The sequence below is a fragment of the Enhydra lutris genome, unplaced genomic scaffold (assembly GCF_002288905.1).
Source record: "Enhydra lutris kenyoni isolate GAN:26980312 unplaced genomic scaffold, ASM228890v2 scaffoldscaffold29, whole genome shotgun sequence".
Classification (NCBI taxonomy): Eukaryota; Metazoa; Chordata; class Mammalia; order Carnivora; family Mustelidae; genus Enhydra; species Enhydra lutris.
Genome location: NW_019154113.1, coordinates 5,015,134 through 5,038,295, shown reverse-complemented (window position 1 = coordinate 5,038,295; position 23,162 = coordinate 5,015,134). Strand labels below are relative to the sequence as shown.

General features: G+C 39.6%; 1 protein-coding gene across 2 annotated transcripts in view; it reads right to left on the bottom strand.

The window, feature by feature from the left end:
* LOC111152682 (ceramide synthase 3) overlaps positions 1 to 23,162 on the bottom strand; it is a 120,619-nt gene that overhangs the window by 54,122 nt on the left and 43,335 nt on the right. Inside the window, exons 1-3 of one of the 2 annotated variants that reach the window (XM_022511248.1) lie at positions 20,372 to 20,544; positions 9,808 to 9,925; positions 5,573 to 5,691 (exon numbers count right to left, since the gene is read on the bottom strand). The exons of the other annotated variant lie outside the window; for it this stretch is intronic. Of the exons in view, the coding sequence (XP_022366956.1) occupies positions 5,573 to 5,691; positions 9,808 to 9,925; positions 20,372 to 20,544 (410 nt within the window). Of the gene's footprint in view, positions 1 to 5,572; positions 5,692 to 9,807; positions 9,926 to 20,371; positions 20,545 to 23,162 lie in introns of those variants that run through there. 2 annotated transcript variants of the gene reach the window in all.

The following is a 23,162-nucleotide window of genomic DNA, read 5'->3' as shown; positions in this document are numbered from 1 at the left end:
TCAGAAATCTGAACCATAAAAATACCCAAAGAACATTTTATAAGTTGAGCCGGCTGAGGCCTGTCCATCCTTGTTATGTTCACAGCCCATCTGGCAAAGGCCCACACTTAGACTCAAAGAGCATATCCTTGGCTCCCTGGATTATCGCGGCCAAACAGGAACAGAAAAAGTAGGATCGGACCTGCTGGCCACAAAGGAAGCCATGAGTCTAGGTGGCACATCTCGAATTGTTCGTTTCTCTGGCATTTGCTGACCTCTTGACTCTGTGCCAGGCGCTGTGCTCAGCCTGTGGGTGTTGTCACATGTTTATCTTCACAACAGGTTTCTGGACTGGGAACTGTAGATAAGGTGGTGACCACAGAGGGACACAGAGGTTGGGAGAGATCATGTAATGACCCCCGAGGCTGTGCAGGGGACATCAGACGTGAGTGCCAAACCCAAGTGTCACACTTTCCCTAACTGGTCCTGGTAGGCTCCATTATGCTCTCCCAGGGGTTCTCAAAGGGTGTGCCAGGGATTCCTCGCATCAAAATATTTCCATAACATGACTACCGTGTTACTGCCGTTTTCACTCATCCCCTCACAGGAACAGTGATTTCCAGAGGCTTAGTACAGAAGATGCCATCGTTGCTCTAAGAGTTGATACGATGTGTGTTTGTGTATTCTTTTTTTTAAATATTTTATTTATTTATTTGACAGACAGAGATCGCAAGTAGGCAGAGAGGCAGGCAGAGAGAGAGAGGAGGAAGCAGGCTCCCCGCGGAGCAGAGAGCCCGATGCGGGGCTGGATCCCAGGACCCTGAGATCATGACCTGAGCCGAAGGTGGAGGCTTAACCCACTGAGCCACCCAGGTGCCCCATCGTTTGTGTATTCTTATGTTTTATAAATGTCTCTATCTTCATTTCTAGTATCGGTAGCCATAACATACACAAGTAAGTGCTCTTTGGGGTCCTTCATGGTTTTTCAGAGGACAAAAAGGGTTCTAAAACCAGAAAGTTTGAGAACTGCTGCACTTCCCAAATTGTGAGATGAATGATAAAGTACTTGTTGATGCTGTTTTACTTGTTTCAGATGAAAAAGGTAGTAAAACTGCCCCCCCCCTTTTTTTTCCAGGAAAGGCTGAGAAAAACAAAATTAGAAGTGAAAAAATTTCTTGGAAAAAAAGGAAAATCCAGAAAATGATTGGTCAGGCCCAGATGGCAAATGCAATCTGGGGCAATGGAGAGAGAAGCTGGCAATGCCAGCAATGGGGCTCAGGACGGGGCAAGGCCCAATGGAGCAGGCAGGAACCTGCCCCTGGGTCAGCAAAGGCAAGATGGCAGCCCAGCCAGCCAGAGGAGAGCCCTCCCTCCAGAGATCGGAGAGTTCCCTGTCTATCTACATGAGCTCCTTGGAAATTACCTGGGATCTTTGTAATAAACTTTTTGCTGCTAGATGGAAATGTTTATTTAAAAAGAAAAGTGGACGGCTAATATGGAGTTTACTTTAAAAATAAAGGATGCGCTGTGGATTAAAATCCTGAATTCTGCAGAACAGGGTTTAGGGGTCATCATTTTAAAATGTAACCAAGTACAATAGCCAAGGTATGGAAGTGACCTAGTGCCCATTGACAGATGAATGGATAAAGAAGACGTGAGATACACGCACACACACACACACACACACACACACACACAAGAATACTAGTTGGCTATAAAAAATGAAACCTTACCATTTGTGCAACATGGATGGAGCTAGAGCATATTAAGCTAAGTGAAATAAATCAGTCTAGAAAGACAAATACCATATGATTTCACTTACACGTAGGGTCTAAAAAAGAAAGCAAGTAAACAAATAAAACAAAATAGAAACAGACTCACAGCTACAGAGAACAATCTGGTGGTTGCCAGAGGGAGAGGGTAGGGGAACGGGTGAAACAAGGGAAGGAGAGTCAAAGGTGCAAACTACCAGTTATTAAGTATATAAAACTTGGGAATGCAGAGTACAGCACAGGGGATACAGTTAATAATACTGTAACAAATTTATATGGTGGCAGATGGCTGCTGGGTTAATTGTTGTGATCACTTCAGAATGTATGTAAATGTCCAAACACCATGTTGTACCACTGAAACTAATCCAATTCTGTAGGTCAACTATACATCAGTTTAAAAAAAGGAAGTCATCAAGGAAACAATACAGTAAACTTAAGGTGTTCCTCCTGATATTATAGAGGAGTTTCTGCCTTTTGGGGAGTCATTGTTAAAGCTTGGTGTTGGGAAATAAGTTTTCTGAGATTTCCCACATGCTTGGGGCTAGGTGTCTCTTACTATGATTCCCACAGCACATCACGTCACTGGAGGAATAAAGCACAATCCTTATACGATTCAGTGGCTTGGCATTTTGCTTGATTTATTAAGTCTATAATGGTGTTCTGACTTTGAGGAAATTTGTGGTATCTGTAAAGAAGAAGGTAAAATTTGCATTTGGTCTGTTGGCCCTAATGGCCCTAATGGCTTCTATATCCTGAATACATTGTTCACATTCTTGCTCTGCGTCTTTGCCTTCCTTGAAACAAGCTCCCCTCAAATCCTGAATTCTTTTCTCATGGAAATCCCAGCTCATTCCTCAAGCTCCATGTTGCCACTCCCTCCTCTAGGTCCAACCTCTAAAAAGCCTTCCTCTACTGTAACCAGCTCTACCAACACCATCTACTCTGAATGCCCACCACACATTGAAACATGACCGTGGACTACAGGGGTAGAGGCTCATGTGCCATTGGTAGAATAACTGGATGGATCCTGCGGTTTCCTTAGGGACAGTCTGGTCTCCCTGATTAGCTGTTTAAGGCTAGTGACCAGGACTTCCACTTTCACTTCCCTCTTAAAATCTAGAACTTCAAATATTATTCAGCCTCAGAAACGATGAATACCCACCATTTGGATCAACATGGATGGAACTGGAGGGGATTACGTTAAGTGAAGTAAGTCAAGCAGAGAAAGACAATTATCGTACTGTTTCACTCACGTGGAACATAAGGAATAGCATGGAGGACCATAGGGGAAGGGAGCAAAATCTGAAGGGGGAGAAATCAAACCAGGGAGATGAACCATGAGAGACCGTGGATCCTGGGAAAAAATCTGGGGGTTTCAGAGGGGAGGAGAGTGGAGAGGTGGAGGGAAGGAGTAACAGGGTGATGGGTATTGAGGAGGGCACGTGCTGTGGTGAGCACTGGGTGTTATACTTAACTAATGAATCATTGAACACTGAGAAAGAGAAAGAAAGAAAAAAGGAAGGAAGGAAGGAAGGAAGGAAGGAAGGAAGGAAGGAAGGAAGGAAGGAAATGAAATGAAGGAAGAAAGGTGTTGTAAGAAGAAAGAATCAGGCAGAAGCTGTTGACCAAATTTCACATCTGGTGCTAGTTCATCTAGTTACACCATGAACCCCTTTCCTTAATAGGGGTTCCTGAATTTTCTCCCAATTCCAAATATACCAAATGAACAACTTGAAAATGGGGGAAAGAACAAAACAAAACAACCTAGAACTCTGCCCAGTATAGGACCGCACTGCGTACAGAGAAGAGAGTCGACATAACCGTCTTCATTGCCCGGCTGATTGCTAGCTGACGGCCTGAAATTCCCTTCCCTGGCCTGAATTCCAAAGCTGACTTTCAGTAGACTCACAAGCAACCAGATTCCCAACGTTAGGCCTCGTTGACCCAAATGGTTAATTGACCTAGGCGGTTTCTGGTTGCTGAGAGCTAATCATTATGGGTCAAGAGGCAATACCACAGAGCAGAAAGAGTACCACAAAAGGAGTCAGAAGACGTGAGTGCCACAGCCCTGCCAACAGCTTGGGGACCTTGAGCAAGTTCCTTTAAGAAGCCAGACCCGTAGTTTCTCATTTCTGTTTTCCCTCCCATTTCATTGAGATTTGATTGACATATGGCCCTGGAAAGGTCGAATTGTTTTTTATTTCTTACACGGGGCTAGCTCCACTTTCCTTGATTACCTCACAGCATTGGATGGAGGATCAAACATTATTTATAAACTGTAAGGCACTATCATGTACAAGAAATTACCAGAGACTTTCCAGTCTGATTCAGCTCCAGAGGAGAGAATTTGTCCCTACCTGGGGACTTTATTTAAGATAAGAATCATTTGCTAGGAAAAACACATGAACAATAGTAGAACAGGAAAATATAATATGAGACAAGTGCCACCTTGTAGTGTTTTGTGGCAATGGTTTAAAGAGACTGGCCAAGCTGACATCCGTGGTAACAACATTATCCAATCTCTCAAGAGCTAAAAATCAGAGAGAAGCTATTTGGAAAACAAACCAGGCCATTCACATTGAGCTTCCAGTGGAAGCCTGTGATGGGAAATGATCACTTGTTTCGAGACACCTTGAAGACTTGGGTCTGTGCCCCTAACCCTCACCAGCATCAGAGTGGGATCATAGTCCCCAGGCAAGTACAGGTAAACCAAGGAAGCCATTAAAGCTTAGCCCCAGCCTCCATTTATGTGAGCGTCTGACATCAGCTCTCTAATCACTTTGTCATCAAAACAAAAAATGTCTGGTGAAAGTCACCAGGCAATGTGAGGCCCATAAGAAATGGGCAGAAGGAAGGGACACTGTTGGTGTATAGAATGTGGCATCAAACACAACCCCGGGGCACCTGGGTGGCTCAGTCATTAAGCATCTGCCTTCGACTAGGGTCATGGTCCCAGGGTCCTGGGATAGAGCCCCACATCCTCGTTTCTCTCTGTCAAATAAATAAATAAAATCTTAAAAAAAAAAAAAAAAACACAACCCAGTGAATGGGCATTTGTCTGGACGTAAAGAAGAAGAAAAAAGTGAGAGCAATGACCTAGTCCACCTTTTTCACAGAAGTGTTAGTTTTTGCCACCAAGGGAGTGACCCAAAGTACAACAAAATTCTAAAGGAGGGGAAAAAAACCAATAGAACTCAAATGAAAGAAAAAATAAGTGCCATGTAGCCTCACTGCCCCCAAGGCATATTCAAAGTAGCCAGTTCTGGAAAAAATCCTACTTGGTACCCCAACAGAGGCTGACCTCCCCTCTCCACCCCTCCCCTCCGCACCTCTTCCCACTAAAACCAGCTGGGAAATCCAGAGGAATTGGCCTTCTGGTCCACGGGCATGGGGTGGGGGATCAGAGGGAGGAATGAGTCAAGTGGGACAGAAAAAAAGACACCTGCCCATTCTCTGCTCTTGTAATGTGATATAATAATTGGAATGTGATTGGAAACAGGTGATAAAGTCTTATGACACAGGGCCGACCTCTACCCTAAGAAAAAATAAACACCAATTTAGATGTTTGTATTTTTTTTCTGGACTTCAAGATAAGTACATTCTATCTCCTACTTGTCTTAGAGAGTTCACAGCTTTGCCCCATTTTATTGAGAAGGAAACTGAAGCAGAGAAGCGACTGGCTTAAAACACCCAACTGGTGAGTGACAGGGCTGGGTCCAAACCTTCTTTGGCTCCAACGTTAGTGTTCTTTCTGAGATGACCATTCTGCTCCGTTATTATAAAACTGCAGCTTTGCAAAGAACCTCGACCGGCCATCTTACCAAGCTTCCTGGAATTTCTTCATCCTGCACGGCCTCTCTTGATTCCGCCGACTCCTAAACCATCTTTCCACCTGGCGCTCTGTCAAGTTACACTTCTTTGCCAGTCCGTAAATATCAGTCTGAAAAGGGATAACATGAATGAACAGGCGATAAAGAGCAGTCAGATGGGAATGCGGTCAAGACGGGGTTACGGCGTGATTGGGTTACCAGAGCTCGGGCGCTGGAGAGGAGACACATTCTGTGTTAGATCTGGAGCCAGTGATTTGAATTTACCTCTTTGGTTTATGGGATCACACACGCAGACACACCAAAAAAAAAAAAAAAAAAAAAGAAGAAGAAGAAGAAGAAATCCCAGCACTCTGAGTTACCAAGAAACATTAATACTTCGGGATTTGGCAGCGACCCATACACTCGAGCTGCAGAGGTACGCTCGCTCATTCAGCAAAGTTTTATCTAGGCTTCCTAGGTATCAGCTCGAGTAGTAGAGTTTCAGATCAGATCCAATCTCCTCATCTTTCCTACAAGGAAACTGAAACACCAAGAGTTTTAGTAAGTTGTCCAAGACCTAAAATTAATAATAAAGTGAGGGTAAGAACTTAGGCTAATGCACTTCCTGGTCTTTCACACAATCATAGTGATGGCTCCACCAGATAAGACAGCAAAAACTCAAACAGGTGTTGGCTATCACTGTCACCTTTAATCAGATGTAAAGCCCATGTCAAACAAATCCAAAATAATTTCAATCATAAAAAAAAAAGTAAAGATCGTAGAATATACTAATGATGATCGCTTCTCTTCTGGGAAGCAGAACTCATTTTTAAATATGGACATAATATGGATGATGGAGTAGCTCAAATGTCATACACTTGAACTTCTTCTCCTAGGGCCAGACCAAAAACGCACATGGCTGGATGGATCAGGTCTGTTTCATGGTGGGACCTTAAGTTGTATTCTCCAACACAGTCAGGTTTTAGAGGCTAAACCTACAGTTTTTTCAATTGACACAAAGAAATAAGCTCTGTAAGTTTTTGAAATACCTTTACCCTTGATCTTTCATTTTCCAACCCAAGTACAAGAACGATTTCCATCTCCTCTTTAGTAGAAAAATAAAATGGCATTAAACTGACCCTCAGCTTCAGTGTGGACAAGATAAGCGGGAGCCATGGACACAGCAAACAGGAAAGCCCCTTCTTGTTCCAAAAGGGCATCTGTGAGCCAGCTCTGGCCGGTGGCTCCCAGAGGGAAAGCACACACCCAGAATCTTAATGGGACATTGCTAGTGGGTTCTAAATCTTGACTGGTGCCTCACAGTAGATTAAGCCAATCGTGGACCAACATTGCAAGGGCCGAACAAGGCCTGCCTGGTGGTTGAACACCCCAAGGTCTACGACCAGTCAGTCATACAGTTTCCCCTGGGTTATTGTGCAGAGTTCCCCTAATTGTTCAGGCCCGCAGCGTTAACAGTCAATAAAATTCATAAAGCAGCTCTGACACTGAAGACTGGCAAAGGCCTAATTGTAGGTTCTCTGTACCTCCTAAATTGCTACCTATTATTTAACCTGCAAGAAGGAAAGCAGAACAAAACAAAAACAGGATATCGCCCATATGATAGTCTATTTCCTCCGGAATACCTACTCTTATAAGCCGAGATTTCGCTGGCTGATGTCTGGTCATTGTTTTGTTTTTGTTTGTTTGCTTTTTTTTTTTCTGTGCTTTTGAGAAGACTGAGTTGACAACCACTTATTGCTGCCTCCTTGCAAGCATTGTGCTAGTCCCTGGGGAACTAAATGAATCATAACATGGACATGGGCCAGGAAGGAAGAAAATAAAACAAAGAATTCTAATGAAACACCACAAGTGCAAAGATAGGGGAGGAGCAGGACACCATGGGACCTATGTCTGTGGAGACTTTCTGAAAGTTACACATAGGCCGGACCCTGAAAAATGCCTCAGAGAAGGAGAGGACAGAGAAGGGACACGTCCTGGACGAGGGACCAGCGCGTGAGGTTGTCTGCAGGTGAGAGCAGGGGTGTTCAGGGAACACCTGGGGAACAGAACGAAGTCTGGCAGGGTAGAGCCCTATGAAGAGGAGGGGAGGAAAGACATGGCAGGCTCACATCAAGGGGTGCTTTGTCTGGGATTTATCTTGGGGGTGACAGGGCGTTGGCCCTGATAAAGTCCCCCTCCGGCAGTGTGGACAGATGGAAGGAGCAGGAGTATGTCTGGAGTTGGACACTGCGTTCACTTTGCCCTTGTGTCCAAGGCCTTTGTTCTCACAACTCTGGAGGTCTGGATTCACTAACCCACACAGCTCATCACACTCCCTCATGGGAAGCAATTTCATTTTATGATCCCATCATTTCTATAGATATCTGCTTAATAAATGCGTCTAGAAATAGCACTCAAACATGATTTGAAGCAATTTATTTTCTCTTTTGGAGCACAGATGTGTCTGGTTGAATGTCAGTGAACGAACTGGCTTCGTTCACTATAATCTTATTGGGATAGAAAACCTCTTGGAAACAAAAGTCTCTGGAAGTAATTTCTTATTGACACATAAAACAAGCATTTATCGAACACCTACAATGCACAGAAAATCATGCGAGATGTTATGTTGGTATTTCTTTAACTGTCACATGGCTCTTTTCTCTTCACAGCAGGGAAACTTGATAGAGACCAAATTTCCTAATTTTAGATTTCCTAGAAAGCTGACCGGAAGCTTTTGCTATAGAAACATGTCAAGTCATTGAGAGCATAGCACTGTTCTTCATGGTTTATATGTGGTATTACCCAGGTACAGTATTCTCAAACAGAAAGAGAGAAAAATAAGGAGTTTCTAAAAGGCCCCAAATTTTTATTAACACGGCTAACTAATTTCGCTTTTGAAAAATGTGAAATGATCTTGGGCGTTTATTATCACCAGTGGTAAGAGCAGGGTTGAAATGAACATGAGCTGTCCTTTAGAGCACATGGAAATAAAGACCATGTGGAAATGGCTTGTCAGAATCTCCTCATTTTAGAAAAAGAACAAACAAGGAAGTCCAGTGCAGAAGCTGAGGGCAGAAGTTACAGACAGAGCTGGCTAGCTGTGAGCAATTCTGGACCCGATGCTTCATGCAACGTGGTCAGACCTCCACGTGAGCCCACAGGATCCACAATAGAAACGGTCGTTGTAGACACAACGGAATTCAGCAAGTAAAGTTCAGCACCCTTAAAAATCTCTCTGTCTTAAACCATGCTAGAGCATACTCTTGAATTTTATAATGACTGGTGGTCACTGTCGGTATTCATCATAGAGGGTGTCTGTCATATTGGGAAGAGTTTTTATTTCATCTCTCATTTAAACGATGATGAAAATGAAACTAGGCCTGCCAGAGCATTATCTTTTTTTTTTTTTTTAATAACTATTAGATTAAAACCTTTTTTTTGTGGGATACCTGGGTGGCTTAGATGGTTAAGCATCTGCCTTCGGCCCAGGTCATGATCCCAGGTCCTGGGATTGAGTCCCACATTGAGCTCCCTCCTCAGCAGGGAGCCTGCTTCTCCCTCTGCCTCTGCCTGGCACTTCCCCTGCTTGTGCTCTTTCTCTTTCTCACTGGCAAATAAAATTAAAAACAAAACCAAACCAAACCTTTTGTGTGTGTTATGTAAAGATTCCCTGTGCTACACCATTTCATGAGGTGCCTCTGGTACCGCGGAGAGAACTCTGACTTTCCTGGGGAGTAGGCAGGAGTACGGCACATTTCTAACCGTGTGGATAAAATAACATGCGCTACTCATGGCAGCCACCCCAGTGAACACTTTCCTAATGTGTGTGATGTATATCGATGGAACCATAATCATAAGAAGTGTCAGGTACGGGCTACTCTGCCTTAACAGTCAGTGGTCTCCTGTGAAAGGATCCTTTGTATATATCCCACCCCCCCAATTTAATTTTCATCTTTATACCAAAATTATGGCATTGATTACTAGTGTTGAACACTGTAGTTGAACATAATAACTCAACTATGAATATTGATTATTTTGTAATATTTCTGTGTCGTTTTATACTATGCTTGGAACAGTGTATAACTTGTCAACAGAGGGGAAAAAAATCCAAATGAGTCAAATCATTTGATGGTCAACAGGAACAGGTATCTTACACAGATGATGTAAACCACAGGTGACTGAGACATTAAGAAAGGAGTTTTTTGTTTGTTTGTTTTTTAATCCAAAAACAAAGAACTTGTACTTACTTGAGATGGTTGCCTTGTGGAATGTTTGAAAAAGTTCTCTAAGACAGTATTTGGTGTAATCTTCTTTCGAACTTCCTCTTTAATGCCAAATGATTTTGCTAGAGGCGTAGCAATAAACCTACAAAATATGAAAGAAAGCCCAAAATCTGAGAATGAACCCACAAGTACACCAGAAAACTCAAGCCATAACTTCTGATTCCAAATGAAGGATCAGCCATTGGGTCATGTTGTCCTTGGGCGACCTACAGCCAACCTCTGCCTTGCAAAGAAGTTCAAGGAGAGAAAATTTGGAGACCATTTTCACAAGCAATAACTTAAAAAAAATAAAATACCTGCCTGTTAAAAATCCACTTATGTAAATCCAAATATATTTATATATGAGATCCTGGAATTGGGATAAGCCATTTCACTTAAGAGTTTCATTTTAAGGCTCCAAGAGATTAAAATGAATAATAATTTGGTTATTGAAAGTTTTACTTGGTGATACTGTCTTAGAGAATTACTATGTTCCTATTTGAAGTTCTAACTTATGAAAACGTGGTCTGACTCTTGGATAAAGATTGAGGAGTGGGATTGGTGGGTGGTATGACAAGTATACATTTAACTTGATAAGAAACTGGCAAACTGTTTTTGGGGGTGGGTGGCACCACTTTGCATTCCTGCCAGTAATGGGCCAGAGTTCCAGTTACTCCGTATCCCTGCCAACACTTGGTATTACAAGTTATTTTAATCTCAGCAATTTTACCGGGTGCGTCCTGGTTTTCACTGATTTTCTACACTAATCTTTATAATCTCCTAACTTTTGCTTGCTAGATGTTTAGTTTGCTCTTTTTTTCCCCTAGTTTCTGAAGGTAGAAGTTTATTGATTTGAGATCTTTCTTCTTTTTTAATATAGGTATTTGCAGGTATAAATTTCCTTCTGAGAACCATGTTAATACATCTCCTAAGTTTTGACATTGTGTTCTCTTTGTCATTCATCTCAAAGTATTTTCTAATTTACTGTGATTCCTCCTCTGACCCATTGGCTATTTAGAAGTATGCTGTTCAATTGCCACATATTTGCTCATTTCCCAATTTCTGTGTGTTACTGACTTTTAATTTCATTTCATTGTGACTGGAAAACACACCTGGTAAGATTTTCATTTCTTTAAGCTTATGGAGACTTGTCTCATGGCCTAACATACAGTCTATCCTGAAGAATGTTCATTGTGCATATGAGAAGAATGTGTCTTCTCTTGTCATTGGGTGCCATGTTCTACAGATGATGTTAGGTCTACTTGGTTTATAGAGCTGATTGAGTCTTCTATGTCCTTATTAATCTACCCCCCCAATTATCCATTATTAAAAGTGAGATATTCACATCCACAACTCTTTTTTGAGTTGTGTATTTCTCCCTTCAATTCTGTCAGGTTTTGCTTCATGAATTTTGGAGTTTTGATGTTAGGAACATATATGTTTATAATTATTATGTCATCTTGATAGATTTATCCTTTTATGTTATAAAATGTTCTCTTTTCCAGTAACAGCTTAAAATCTATGAAAGTCTAAATTGCCTGGTATTAGTATACAGACACTCCAGCTCTCTTTTGGTTACTGTTTGCTTGGTATTATCTTTTCCCATAATTTTACTGTCAACCTATTTATGTCCTTGAACCTCAAGTGTGTTTCTTAGAGAAAGCATACAGTTGGATCATGTATTTTTTAAAAGATTTTATTTGTTTATTTGAGAGAGAGAGAGCAGGGGGAAGAGCAAAGGGAGAAGGACAAGCAGTCTCTGTCCTAAGCATGGAGCCTGATGTAGGGCTCGATCTCACAACCTGAGATCTTGACCTGAACCAAAATCAAAAGTCAGACACTTAACCAACTGAGCCACCCAAGCACCCCAGATCATGTATTTGTATCCATCTCTCCTATCTATGCCTTTCAGTTGCAGTATTTAATCTATTTACATTAATGCAAATTACATTTAATTACTGATAAAACAGGATTTTTATGTCTGCTATTTTGTTATTTGTTTTTTATGTATCTTATGTCTTTGTTATTTCTCTATTCACTGGTAAGTTTCTTTTGTGTTAAATGCTGTCTAGTGTAGTTTTTAATTCTCTCTCTTCCTTAAAATATTTTTATTCAACTTTTTAAAAAAGATTTATTCATTTTAGAGAGACAGAGTGAGCACAAGCAGGGGGAGGGGCAGTGAGAGAGGGAGAAAGTGAGAGAATCTCAAGCAGACTCCATGCTAAGCATGGAGCCTGATGAAGGGCTTGATCTCATGAGATCTTGACCTGAGCCAAAATCAAGAGTTGGATGTTCACCTGACTGAGGCACCCAGGTGCCCCAAAATATTCTTTTAAAATAATTTTCGTAGTGGCTAACCTAGGGATTATAATTAACATCTTCATGCATAACATCCTAGTTCAGATTAATACCAGAATAATTTCAGCAATATACAAAAACTCCACTACCTCCCTGTTCTGTGCTATTAATGATACAAATCATATATTTATAAATTGTGTTTTCATTGACACAGATTCATAATGACTTTTTGATGTAGTTGTGGTTTAAATAGACAGAAGAGAAATGTGTTACAAATAAAAACTGTGTGTATACCTTCTTTTTATTTCTTATATAGGTGATGTTACTGGTGGTGCTTTTTATTTCTTCATATGGATTCAAGTTACTGTCTCATGTCCTCTAATTTCAGCCTGATTTAAAGTATTTATCTAAGGATACCTGGGTAGCTCAGTCAATTAAGTGTATGATTCTTGATTTCAGCTTGGGTCATGATCTCAGGGTTGAGACTGAGCTCTGTATTGGGCTCAATGCTGTGCACGGAATCTGCTTGGGATTCTCTTTCTCCCTCTCTTTTTTCCCCTCCCCTGTTCACAAATACTCTCTCTCTCTCTCTCTCAAAAAAAAAAAAAATAAAATTAATTTAAAAATAATGAAGTCTTAGGGGCGCCTGGGTTGCTCAGTGGATTAAAGCCTCTGCCTTCAGCTCAGGTCATGATCCCAGGGTCCTGGGATAGAGCCCCACATCGGGCTCTCTGCTCAGCGGTGAGCCTGCTTCCCCCCTCACACTCTGCCTGCCTCTCTGCCTACTTGTGATCTCTCACTGCCAAATAAATAAATAAATAAATCTTTAAAAAAAATAAATAAAAAATAATGAAGTCCTTATCTAATAAGGCCAACATCTTGGTTTTGTAAGGGACATTTTCCTTACAAAAAGGGGACTACTTTTTCCTTGAATGGACCGCACTTTTTGTTTCTTTACATGCCTTATAATTTTTGTTGAAAATTGGACATGTTAAATAATATAATTGGCAACTCTGAAAATTGGATTATCCCTCTCAGATTTTCTTGGTTTTGTGGTTTGTTACCATTGTCCATTTGTTTGTTTCATTCCTTGTTTGAAATGATCTATGAAGTCTGTATTCTTTGTTATGTTTGGGCACTGAAGTCTCTATTGGATTAGCTTAAGTGTCACCTAATGACTAGACAGAGATTTCCTTAAATGCCAGGAACCAATAAGTCTCCCAGTCTTTGCCAAAGAGCTCTGCCTACATTTTGGGGCAAACCTTCAACACTCAGCTAGGCGGTTGCCAACTCTGCCTTAGCCTTCACTTCCTTTTTGCACAGAGCCCCAAGATCATCCAGAGGTGATTGTTAAGGGCCTTCTCATATCTTTTCTGGGCATGAGGAGAGCCCTGGGAATACCCAAAGCTCTACAAATTCAAGTGTCCTTCTGATTTTCAAGAATATGTCAGAGCTTATCAAAGTCCACTATGGACATCTTATTTTCCAGTTTTTCTCTTTAAATGTTCTGGTTAGTCTATTATTTGCCCCAATTGTTACTGACAATCTCAGGTAGTTCCAAAGTTAATCAATTGCCTCTATGTGTTTTAGGCAGGCACCTTCAGGGAAAAGGCTTTTCTGACTCAGGTCAAATAAAGACAGCCTTATAAGTACTGGTTCCTCTGGAACCACAAGAGAGGTCAGATAATGACATTTCTCTGGTAATGACGCTCTGTTCTGCTCCCTTCAATGGCTGCCAGGATACCAGTTTCCACTGAAATTGAGGACTATTGGGTTTTTAAGGCTATCACAGAGGTGGACAGGGCAGGATAGGAATAGGGCAAGTTAAAATGTCACAAAGTTTATTCTTCTTTCCAAGAGTCAGCTGTTTTTCTTAAATAACAATCCTTGGATTGCTGCTAACCTTTGGTTAATTGTGAATTTTGAAAAGTTGATTTTTACTAGTTTTCTGATTGCTTTTAAGGAAGAGAGAATTTTTGGAGATCCTTACTCTGACATTTTTGTTAATTTCTGGGGTATAGTGGTTTTAATTTGCATTTTGCTAATGACTAATGATATTGGACACCTTTTCATGTGTTTACTTGCCATTTATATATCTTTGGTGAATTATTTACTCAAGTCTTTTGCCCATTAAAAAAATTAAGTTATTTCTTTGTTTATCATTGAGTTAAAGTTTTCTTTATATATACTGAATTTAAGTCCCTCATCAGATACATGTTTTGCAAATATTTTTCTCCCAGTCTGTGGCTTGTCTTTTCATTTTATTTATACTTTTTGAAATAACCTAAGGCATTTTTGCATATTGCATAATTCACCTTTTCCAAGTATACTATTCAGCGATTTTTTTAAGTAAAATTACCAAGTCATAGAATCATCACCACTAATCAGCTTTAGAAGATTTTCATCATCCCAATATAATCCCTCATGCATATTTATTGTCAATTCTCTTCCCTCTCACCCCTTCCCCAGGCAATTGCTAATCTGTTTCTGTCTTTATAGCTTTGTCTTTTTAGGATATTTAATATAATGGAATCATACAATAATATGTGGTTGCTTGTGGCTGGCTCTTTCATTAGCTTAATGTTTTTGAGGTCCATTCATGTTTTGGGATGTATTTGGAGTGAGCTCCTTTTTATTACTGAATGGTAATTCATTGTATGGGTATGCATACATTAACAATGTCTTTTGAAGAGCAAACACTTTTAGCAATTTACCAAGGGAAATAAAAGCATGTGCCCGTACAAGCTCTTGCACTCAAATATTCATGGTAGCTTTATTCATAATAGCTAAAAACTATAAACAATTCAAACTTCCAACAACTAAAGGATAAATAAATGGTGGTATATCAATATGTTGACAGACTACCCAGCAATGACAAGATATCAATGATACACACAACAACATGAAAACAATCTCCAATGTGTTATGTTAAGTGAGAGAAGCCGGGCACAAAAGACTGTGATCTACACGATTCCATTTGTAGGAATCGAAAAGGCAAATTAGGCTGACAGAAAGCATATCAGTGATTGTGAGGAGCTAGTAGGTAGGGAGAAGATGAACCAGACAGGGTATAAGAGAGTTTCTCAGCTGATGGAAATCTTCTACATCATAATTGTGGTGATGGTTACTCCACTGCATAGTTGTGCCTAAATGCACCGAATTTTGGATGAACTTTATTGTATGTAAAGCATACCTCAATAAAGCTGATGTTCAAAAAGATTTAGTTACTTATTTTAGAGAGAGAGAGAGAGTGAGTGAGTGGGGGCAGGGGGGTGGGCCAAGGAAGAGGGAGAGAGAAACCTAAGCGGAGTCCATGCTGAGTACAGAGCCCAACACAGGGCTTGACCTCATGACTTTGAGATCATAAGATCTTAAGACCCTGAGATTCCAAGAGTTGGAAGCTTAACCTACTGTACCACCCAGTACCCCTAAAGCTGATTTAAAAAAATAATGATACGACTCTATTCTTTCTCCAGTTGTAACAAAGGCTCTGTCTTCTGCCACGTTAGTCTGTTTTAGTTCTTACTCAGAAGTTTCTGTGTTTAATTAAATGCCAGAAATTCCAGTTATGAATGATCATTTAGCCCTTCAATTCATTTTTTTATAACCATGGGAGTTGAATAAAATTTTTTCTAAAATAATTTGATAAAATAAAGCCAATCCAACTTCCAGATGGACTAAGTTTTCCTGGAAATGGCCCATACATTTCAGAGACATATAAAAACAAACTAAGTATGCACCAGATGTACATAGAGCAATGTGGATAGATCATAAAACATAGGGCTGCATTTAAAAAAAGAAGAAACAGAGTAAGGTCTTATCACCACACCATTATGTCAACTAACAATATGTATACTTTATGTTTATACACATGTTTTACTGGGCCATTCAAATAAAAAGCCATCAATGACATTAGACCCCAAGAGGCAGGAATGTAACTAGGAAATGGGAATAAAAGGTAATTAATGAAAAAGTTAATTTGAATCATTCAAAAAGAGGTCTTATGCAGACCAAAGAGCATGCTATGATTTGAGGATTATGATTAATTAATTCCCCTTTGCATAAAACGTCCAAACCAAACAAAAATGAAGGTGTCCTTAAGACTAACAAGATCTCAAAAAAACATATTTGACAAAGTTTTGGATAAATAATGGAATTGGTTCATTTATCCAACCTACTAGTTATGAAAATTTTTATTGGGGAAACACTCATTGTTCTTACCAATTGAATAACACAAATACAGCATGCTTTAATATGGTAGTGTTCTCAGTCATAGTCACTCATTTCTCTCTCAAATGTCAGAAACGAAAAACTTAGGAAGAATTTAAAAAGCAAAGAGGAATTGAGCCAAAAAAAGATTTATGCAGTAAGGGAATACAACCAACCTCAAAGCCAAAGAAAGTATAACATTCCCTTTTAGAGGATCATGTGGGAGATTCGTATATGGTTCAGTATACTCAATGGATAAATACATGTTGTCCATAGTATACTTGCTGAAATCAGGAACACATCTATATTAAAATCATTAATTTAAACAAAAAAGAGAAATGTGGTCTTATTTGTTAAGATGTCCAGGCTTCAAAGACAGAAATAACATTTTTGATGAAACACAGGAAATATACAAATATAGTTTTCTATTTTAGGATTATCCTTCCTTTTCAAATAAATCTGGAAAAATCAACCATTTTATCTAATGTAAGTGTAAATAATTATGAACTGGTACTTAATTTAAAAATCTCTTTTGAAAAAGGAAAAAAAGAAAGGAGTATTATAAATACTTGATAAACTGAACTGAAAGAGAAGAGAAATGACAGGTCTTAACTCTAGAAGGACCTTGGAGATTAACTTGCCTGAACTTTCATTTTATGGATATGGAATATAAAAAAAATGTCCAAGAGGAAGAAAAAAGAATGTGAACTTCTGCTCCCATGTAAATGGTTCACAGTTAGGTTAATTACCAAGGATTGAGTCTCTTAGGTTTGCTACTATTGCAGAATTGAGCCTTCAGATGGCCCTATTCCGACACCCAGACAACCCCCTCTTCATCTAACACTTCATCAGTTACTTGTGAGCCAAAAGCCTATAGCAATCCCAGACCCCCACCTCCTTTTTTTTTTCAATATTCTTTTATAGAATAAAAAGAAGGCAGCCCTAGGCAGATATTAAGCATGTGAAGTTTAAATACTTCTCCTAAACAGAAACAATACCCCACTGCGGTAAGATCGATTCCCAGGTCCTACAGATTCAAAGGCTCTTTGAACAGAGTTTAAAAGATTTTATTTATTTATTTGACAGAGATCACAAGTAGGCAGAGAGGCAGGCAGAGAGGGGGAGGGAAGCAGGCTCCCCGATGAGCAGAGAGCACTATGTGGGGCTCCATCCCAGGACCCTGAGATCATGACCTGAGCCAAAGGCAGAGGCTTAACCCACTGAGCCACCCAGGTGCCCCTGAACAGAGTTTAATCAGGGGATTTTATGTGAAAGAACAAAATATTTGAAGCAATGTAAGTCTCGGGTAACATTTAAGTCTAATGTGCATATTTTGAGATTATGTCCATTTAGGACACTTAGAAACTCTTGTAAATTGCTACAGGTGGGTCGTCCCACCCTCCGTTCTTTGCAGAATGAGGACATGTTATTCCATCATGAGCTTATGTTGCTCATTGAAAATGGTAGAAAAACTTAAGTGTACTCAGTGCACAACTAAATAAAAGGAAAAAGATCACCTTTTGATTGTACCACCTCCATCCCTGCCTTGAACCATTCTGGGACCATAATTTACTCTGAGATGTAAATGTGTTTATTACACAAACATCTAAATCTGAATAGCTTAGATCTCATTCAATCATACTTCAGACACATAGAAGAATGCATAGAAGAGTCCAGATAATTAGTTAGAAAGTGTTATTCGAGGCTCCCCCCTACCCACCCTGGCCAACAACAACAACATACATACACATATACCTAAATATATAAGCCACAAAACTTATAAGGAAAAGTAACCCTAAGTACAAAGCAAATGTCAGTCACTTTCAAATGATCTTTTTTCTTCATCAATTCTCTCTCTGCTCTTGCTTTTCTAGGAAGGGACATCACTCCCTGATCTTAAATGGCTGCTGGCTAGTACTAAAGGATAAAAATGAGTCAGCCAATCACAACTACTGGTCACTTCATAGAATGAGAAGGTATAATATAAACAAAAGAAGAAAGAACAAAAGGACAAAAGAAGAAAGCTTTCTTGTATAAATATAACACAGCATACGCTGAAACCCAGTGTCAATTTTACATGAATTTTTAAGGTAGTTCAGAAAATTACACATTTGCTAGACTTCTTTAAGCTATGTTTTCTATATTCCCAAGAGACATTAGTTAACTCTTGTCTACCATCAGGAGTATTTCACTGTGAAAGTCCAAGAAGTACAGTTATAACAAGAGAATAAAAAACCACCACCCCTGAGCCTGATATCATGGCATGTTGGTTCAAGAACCAAATCTATCCCTTGAATAGATCACTTACCTCTTATTTTCTTGACTGAGATCATATCACTTGTGATTTTATATACATTTAAACTGTCTCTACTCAAATGCAAGGTGTGAATAATATTTTATTTATGACATATGTGGTTTAATCTAATGCACTTTAAAAAGATATAAATGTATGCTTCAAAAGGCATAATCTCCCTCCCCAGTTAAATTTTCCTTACTTCTATTGCATTCAAAGACATATGAGGCTAGTGGACTGACACGTGGTTTTCTGTAGTGTCACAGAATGGAAAAAGCTAAGGCTGAGTTATTGGGAGTTAAAGCTACATTAGAAGACTGGAAAAATGACATAGAGTATCCTCAATCCCTTGGGAAGAAGCAAGAATGGTCCTAGGAGTTACAAGAGGATTGGATTCCTTCCTGATTGTTGTTGGAGCAGCCTCGGCCAACGCAGAACAAGTTGGTCCTCCACAGCTGTGCTGCTTTGGCAACCAAAAGAGTCTTCTAGTTCACTGTCCTGATCGCAACGTAAAAAATGGAGCTGTCCACTGAGAAGCAGGCAATCTGAAGTGCAAATAAATAGAGGACCCGGGAGCCAAATTCAAGGATAACCACACACCATGCAAGAGAAGCAAGTATTTCAGGATAGTAGAAAGTGACTTGCTAATTTAGAAGGGCAGCAGCAAAATTCTACTTTATTTATGCATTCTTTGACAAATCCAAACATGGAACTAGAAAATAGAATTCGTGGTCAAAAAAGAAGAGCATTTTCAAATGTTCCCAACTCGAGTTTAAGTGGTATCCAGGGGCTTCTTTCTCTCAATAACAATAGCACATTGTTGGCTCAAGAGAAGTTGCTATTTGCACAAAAACCTTTTGGAGAGTCCATGAAACAGAGTTGGTCAAACGAACTCTTGAGATAAGGACCCTGCAAATGGTTATAAACATATGATCTGCATTACAGTTAGTCTTGGACAAAATGATCTTTATCAAATTTTGTCTTAAGTTTTTCCAACTCTGACATTCAAATATTCTTTTTGCTCCAAAAAGTTAATGTGCTAATAACAGTTTTTTGAAATAGAGACAACTACAGAGATTATAGATGAACATTTATCTCCTGTTATCATAACACGAGTATAGTTTTAATAAAAAAGGCTGAAGTAATATCTCTTTCAATTAAGTTAAGAAAAAGAAAAGAAGTTTACTTTTTCTGAGAAAGCAAATTGGTATTTTTCTCTTTGATTTCCTTATACTTTGGAATGAAAGGCTGCTATTAAAACTTTCAATAAACCTTTAAAATAAACTATGCTATAAAGCAAATATTAAGTTAGGTCTTTAATGAGACATTTTTTGCTATTTTATAGGCATTCTAAAATGATAATGTATCCCTTAGACACAGAATCTTCTAGCATTACCTTTCTGGGAATGTATCGTATATATTTTGTCAGATAGCATGGTATGTGGAAGATGAAGTGGGTTCCCACACCATCAATGACACTAACAAGCTCTGTGTTCTTTAACCTCCCCTGATCTCAGTTTTCCCCACTGTGAAACCAACACACTTAAGAAGACTGTGTTCCTAATTTTTATGTGTTCAATTTCTAAATCATGTTAGGTGTACATACAATTTGTTGAACTCCCCCAGATGTAGCCCATTAGTGCCCTCCTTTGAACAACAGATTACTAAAAGTTCTTACCAAGATTCCAGGATTCCAGAGTTGGGGCAAGGAAGAGGCATGGGAAGGAAAGACACGCAGGTCCTACTTACTTTTCAAAGAAATGTCTAATGATCAGCAAGCCAAAAGCATATGGGATTGTCATGTACAAATGAGATGGTTTTACAAAGACGAGTCCATCATGATCTTCAAGATCTGACCACTTGATTTTTGGAGGAAGCCAGAATCTTTCCAACCAAAACCATTCTTTAAACGTCTGAAACATTCTAGAGAGATGGAAAAAGAATCTGTTAGACTTGTGAAACAAATACTTAAAGTTCAAATAACATTGAGTATTATTTCTTAAAATACCCAAGCCTGCGAGTTTTGAAAACAAGGCAAAAAGGGATCCTATTTGTCAGTGGGTTTTCAGACACTTCATTGCATTAAAGAAGAATTACTCTGCTCATATTCTCAGAACAATATTGGCTATGGCATGGCCAACTAAAGTTTAACATACCAAAGTTTAACATACCACTTTCGGCACAATGTACGTTAATATTATGAGTATGTATCTTCCTCTTCTATCATTCTTTGGTATGAAAAATCATTTAACAATAATCTCTATAACTTCAACATGCCCAAAGTCAACCTCATGAAAGCTTCAAGTATGTATAAGTCTATAGTAGTATCCTAAGAACTTCTCTAGGAAATAAAGAACAAGTATATTTAATTTCATAATATAGTAAGTTCAGATTCGTCCATGTCAACAAATACCTACTGGGATTCTATTATTTATCAATCACTGTGCTAGGTACTTGAAAATACAAAGATTAAGAAAATGGCATTCTTGCCCTAAGGACCTTACAGTCTGTGGTCAAGGCCGGTCTGAATACCTAGATGATTTTGACATACCTTAGGTACAATAAATAGATATGGGGTGCAGTGGGAGCAAAATGATGGACACTGAACCCGGCCGGGAAGTGCCAGAGAAAGATCACTGGAACAGTAGATCCTTGATGTCCTGAAGAGTTAGTGAGATAAACCAGGGAAAGTCAGGAACACAGGGAGGAGGGAATAGAAGTGCTAAGGAGGGAAAGTGCTATAATCAAGTAACCAGAAACACAGAAGAAAACAGGATTAGATGTTCTAGTCTCATTGTTGAAGCATGAACGATTTTTAGTCTTGACATTTTGAACTTGAGGATGTTTTGATTTCATCTTTTAATAGTCAATCAGAGAAAGGAATCACAATGTCCTCAGATTCACAATAGGGAGGTTGAAGTATGGCTGTGGTAGGAGTGGGGTAAGGACCAAGAGAGCAGGAAGGCTCCATCAGGGGTGAGGGTCAGAAGGTGGGGTCCTGACATTGCAGATTTCCACCTCCAGATGACGAAGAATACCAGAGCTTGGACCCTGGTCCCCTTCAGAAAAATCTATACCACAAGCAATAGCTGATAAGATAACTCCTTGCTTTGCTTTGCCCCCCTCCACTATTAAAAATGCACTCAGCCCAAAGTAGCACTACCTCAGTCACACCCACACCTGCAAGGCTTGTGTGCAGAAAGAGAAAGGCTGCCTTCTTTTTCATGTGTTGATCATTTCATTATAATTTCTACTCTGGGGGAGTCCCATTAAGACAGGTGCAAATTTGTGCAAATATGGTGGAATGAAGATAATCAAGAAAGACTTGTTGAATACTTCCTATCAGGCTTTGGAGCCACAGAAAGGAAAGGGGGTGATCCTGGACTCAGGGAACTTATGAGTGAGCCAGGACTTACTCGGATCTGGACTCAAGAGGAGGCAGGGAGAGCAAGTGAAAGAGTTGTCAGGAAGGGAGAATCACACACTTTGGTAAGGGAACTAGGGATTCAATTTCAGTTGCCTGGGCCATCTGACGTAACGGACCGAAAGAAGAGATGAAGAGAGGAAATCTGTTTTGAGTGCACAGCCAGATAGAGGCCAAAGCCTATTCAACTTCCTACAGATTTCAGAAACCAGCTCTGGCCATGGGAGGCTCCCTGTCATGGGCAAATCTTGGCCTTGACCCTCACTACATCAGAACGAGCTACACCTGCAAGGGCAAAGATATTTTCTCCTTAAAGTTCACCTCAGCACGTTCATTACTTGATTTGCTCCAAATTTAATAGTCTAGGGCTCAGGGAACAAACAGCAAGGGTGATGAGTTAGTTTTTCTCCTGCTATTGATATAATAATTGTTACACAAAAATAGTTTGCTCGATCCTAAAATGTGACTCCAAGCAGCACAGATTCCTTTGTCCAGAATGAAATATAACTAAATAAATAGCTTACAATGGCTACGTAGGGGTTGCCACTCTAAATAACATCATTGTGTATCATACATAAGCAATGAGTCAAGATCTTGAAAGCCATAGTAATGTTAATATCCCACAGCCTAAAACATTGAAAGCCAAATAGAAAGAATACAGAAGTTGAGGGTGGGCCCCTAGAAAACGTAGTTTCAGACTGAGAAAAAAATAAATCTCATTATTTATTCTTTCTTTAGGTGCTGCCACCAACCATCAATTATTGCTAATAAGCAAAAACAGTTAAGACTCCCTTCTTCACACCATATACAAAAGTTAACTCTAAACAAAGCACAAACCTAAACACAAGGGCTAAAACTGTAACACTCTTAAAAGACTAGATAAGAGTAAATACTCATAACCTTGGGTTTAGGCAAAGCCTCTTTACATATGACACCAAAAGCACAAATGGTAAAATTAAGAGGAATCGATAAATAGGACTTCCTCAAAATGAAAACTTTTTGTGTGCCAAGAGACACCATCAAGAGAGTGAAAAGACTACCCACGAGATGGGAGAAATACCTGAACGTCACACATTTGATAAGGGATTTGGACTTAGAATAGAATAAGAACTCATG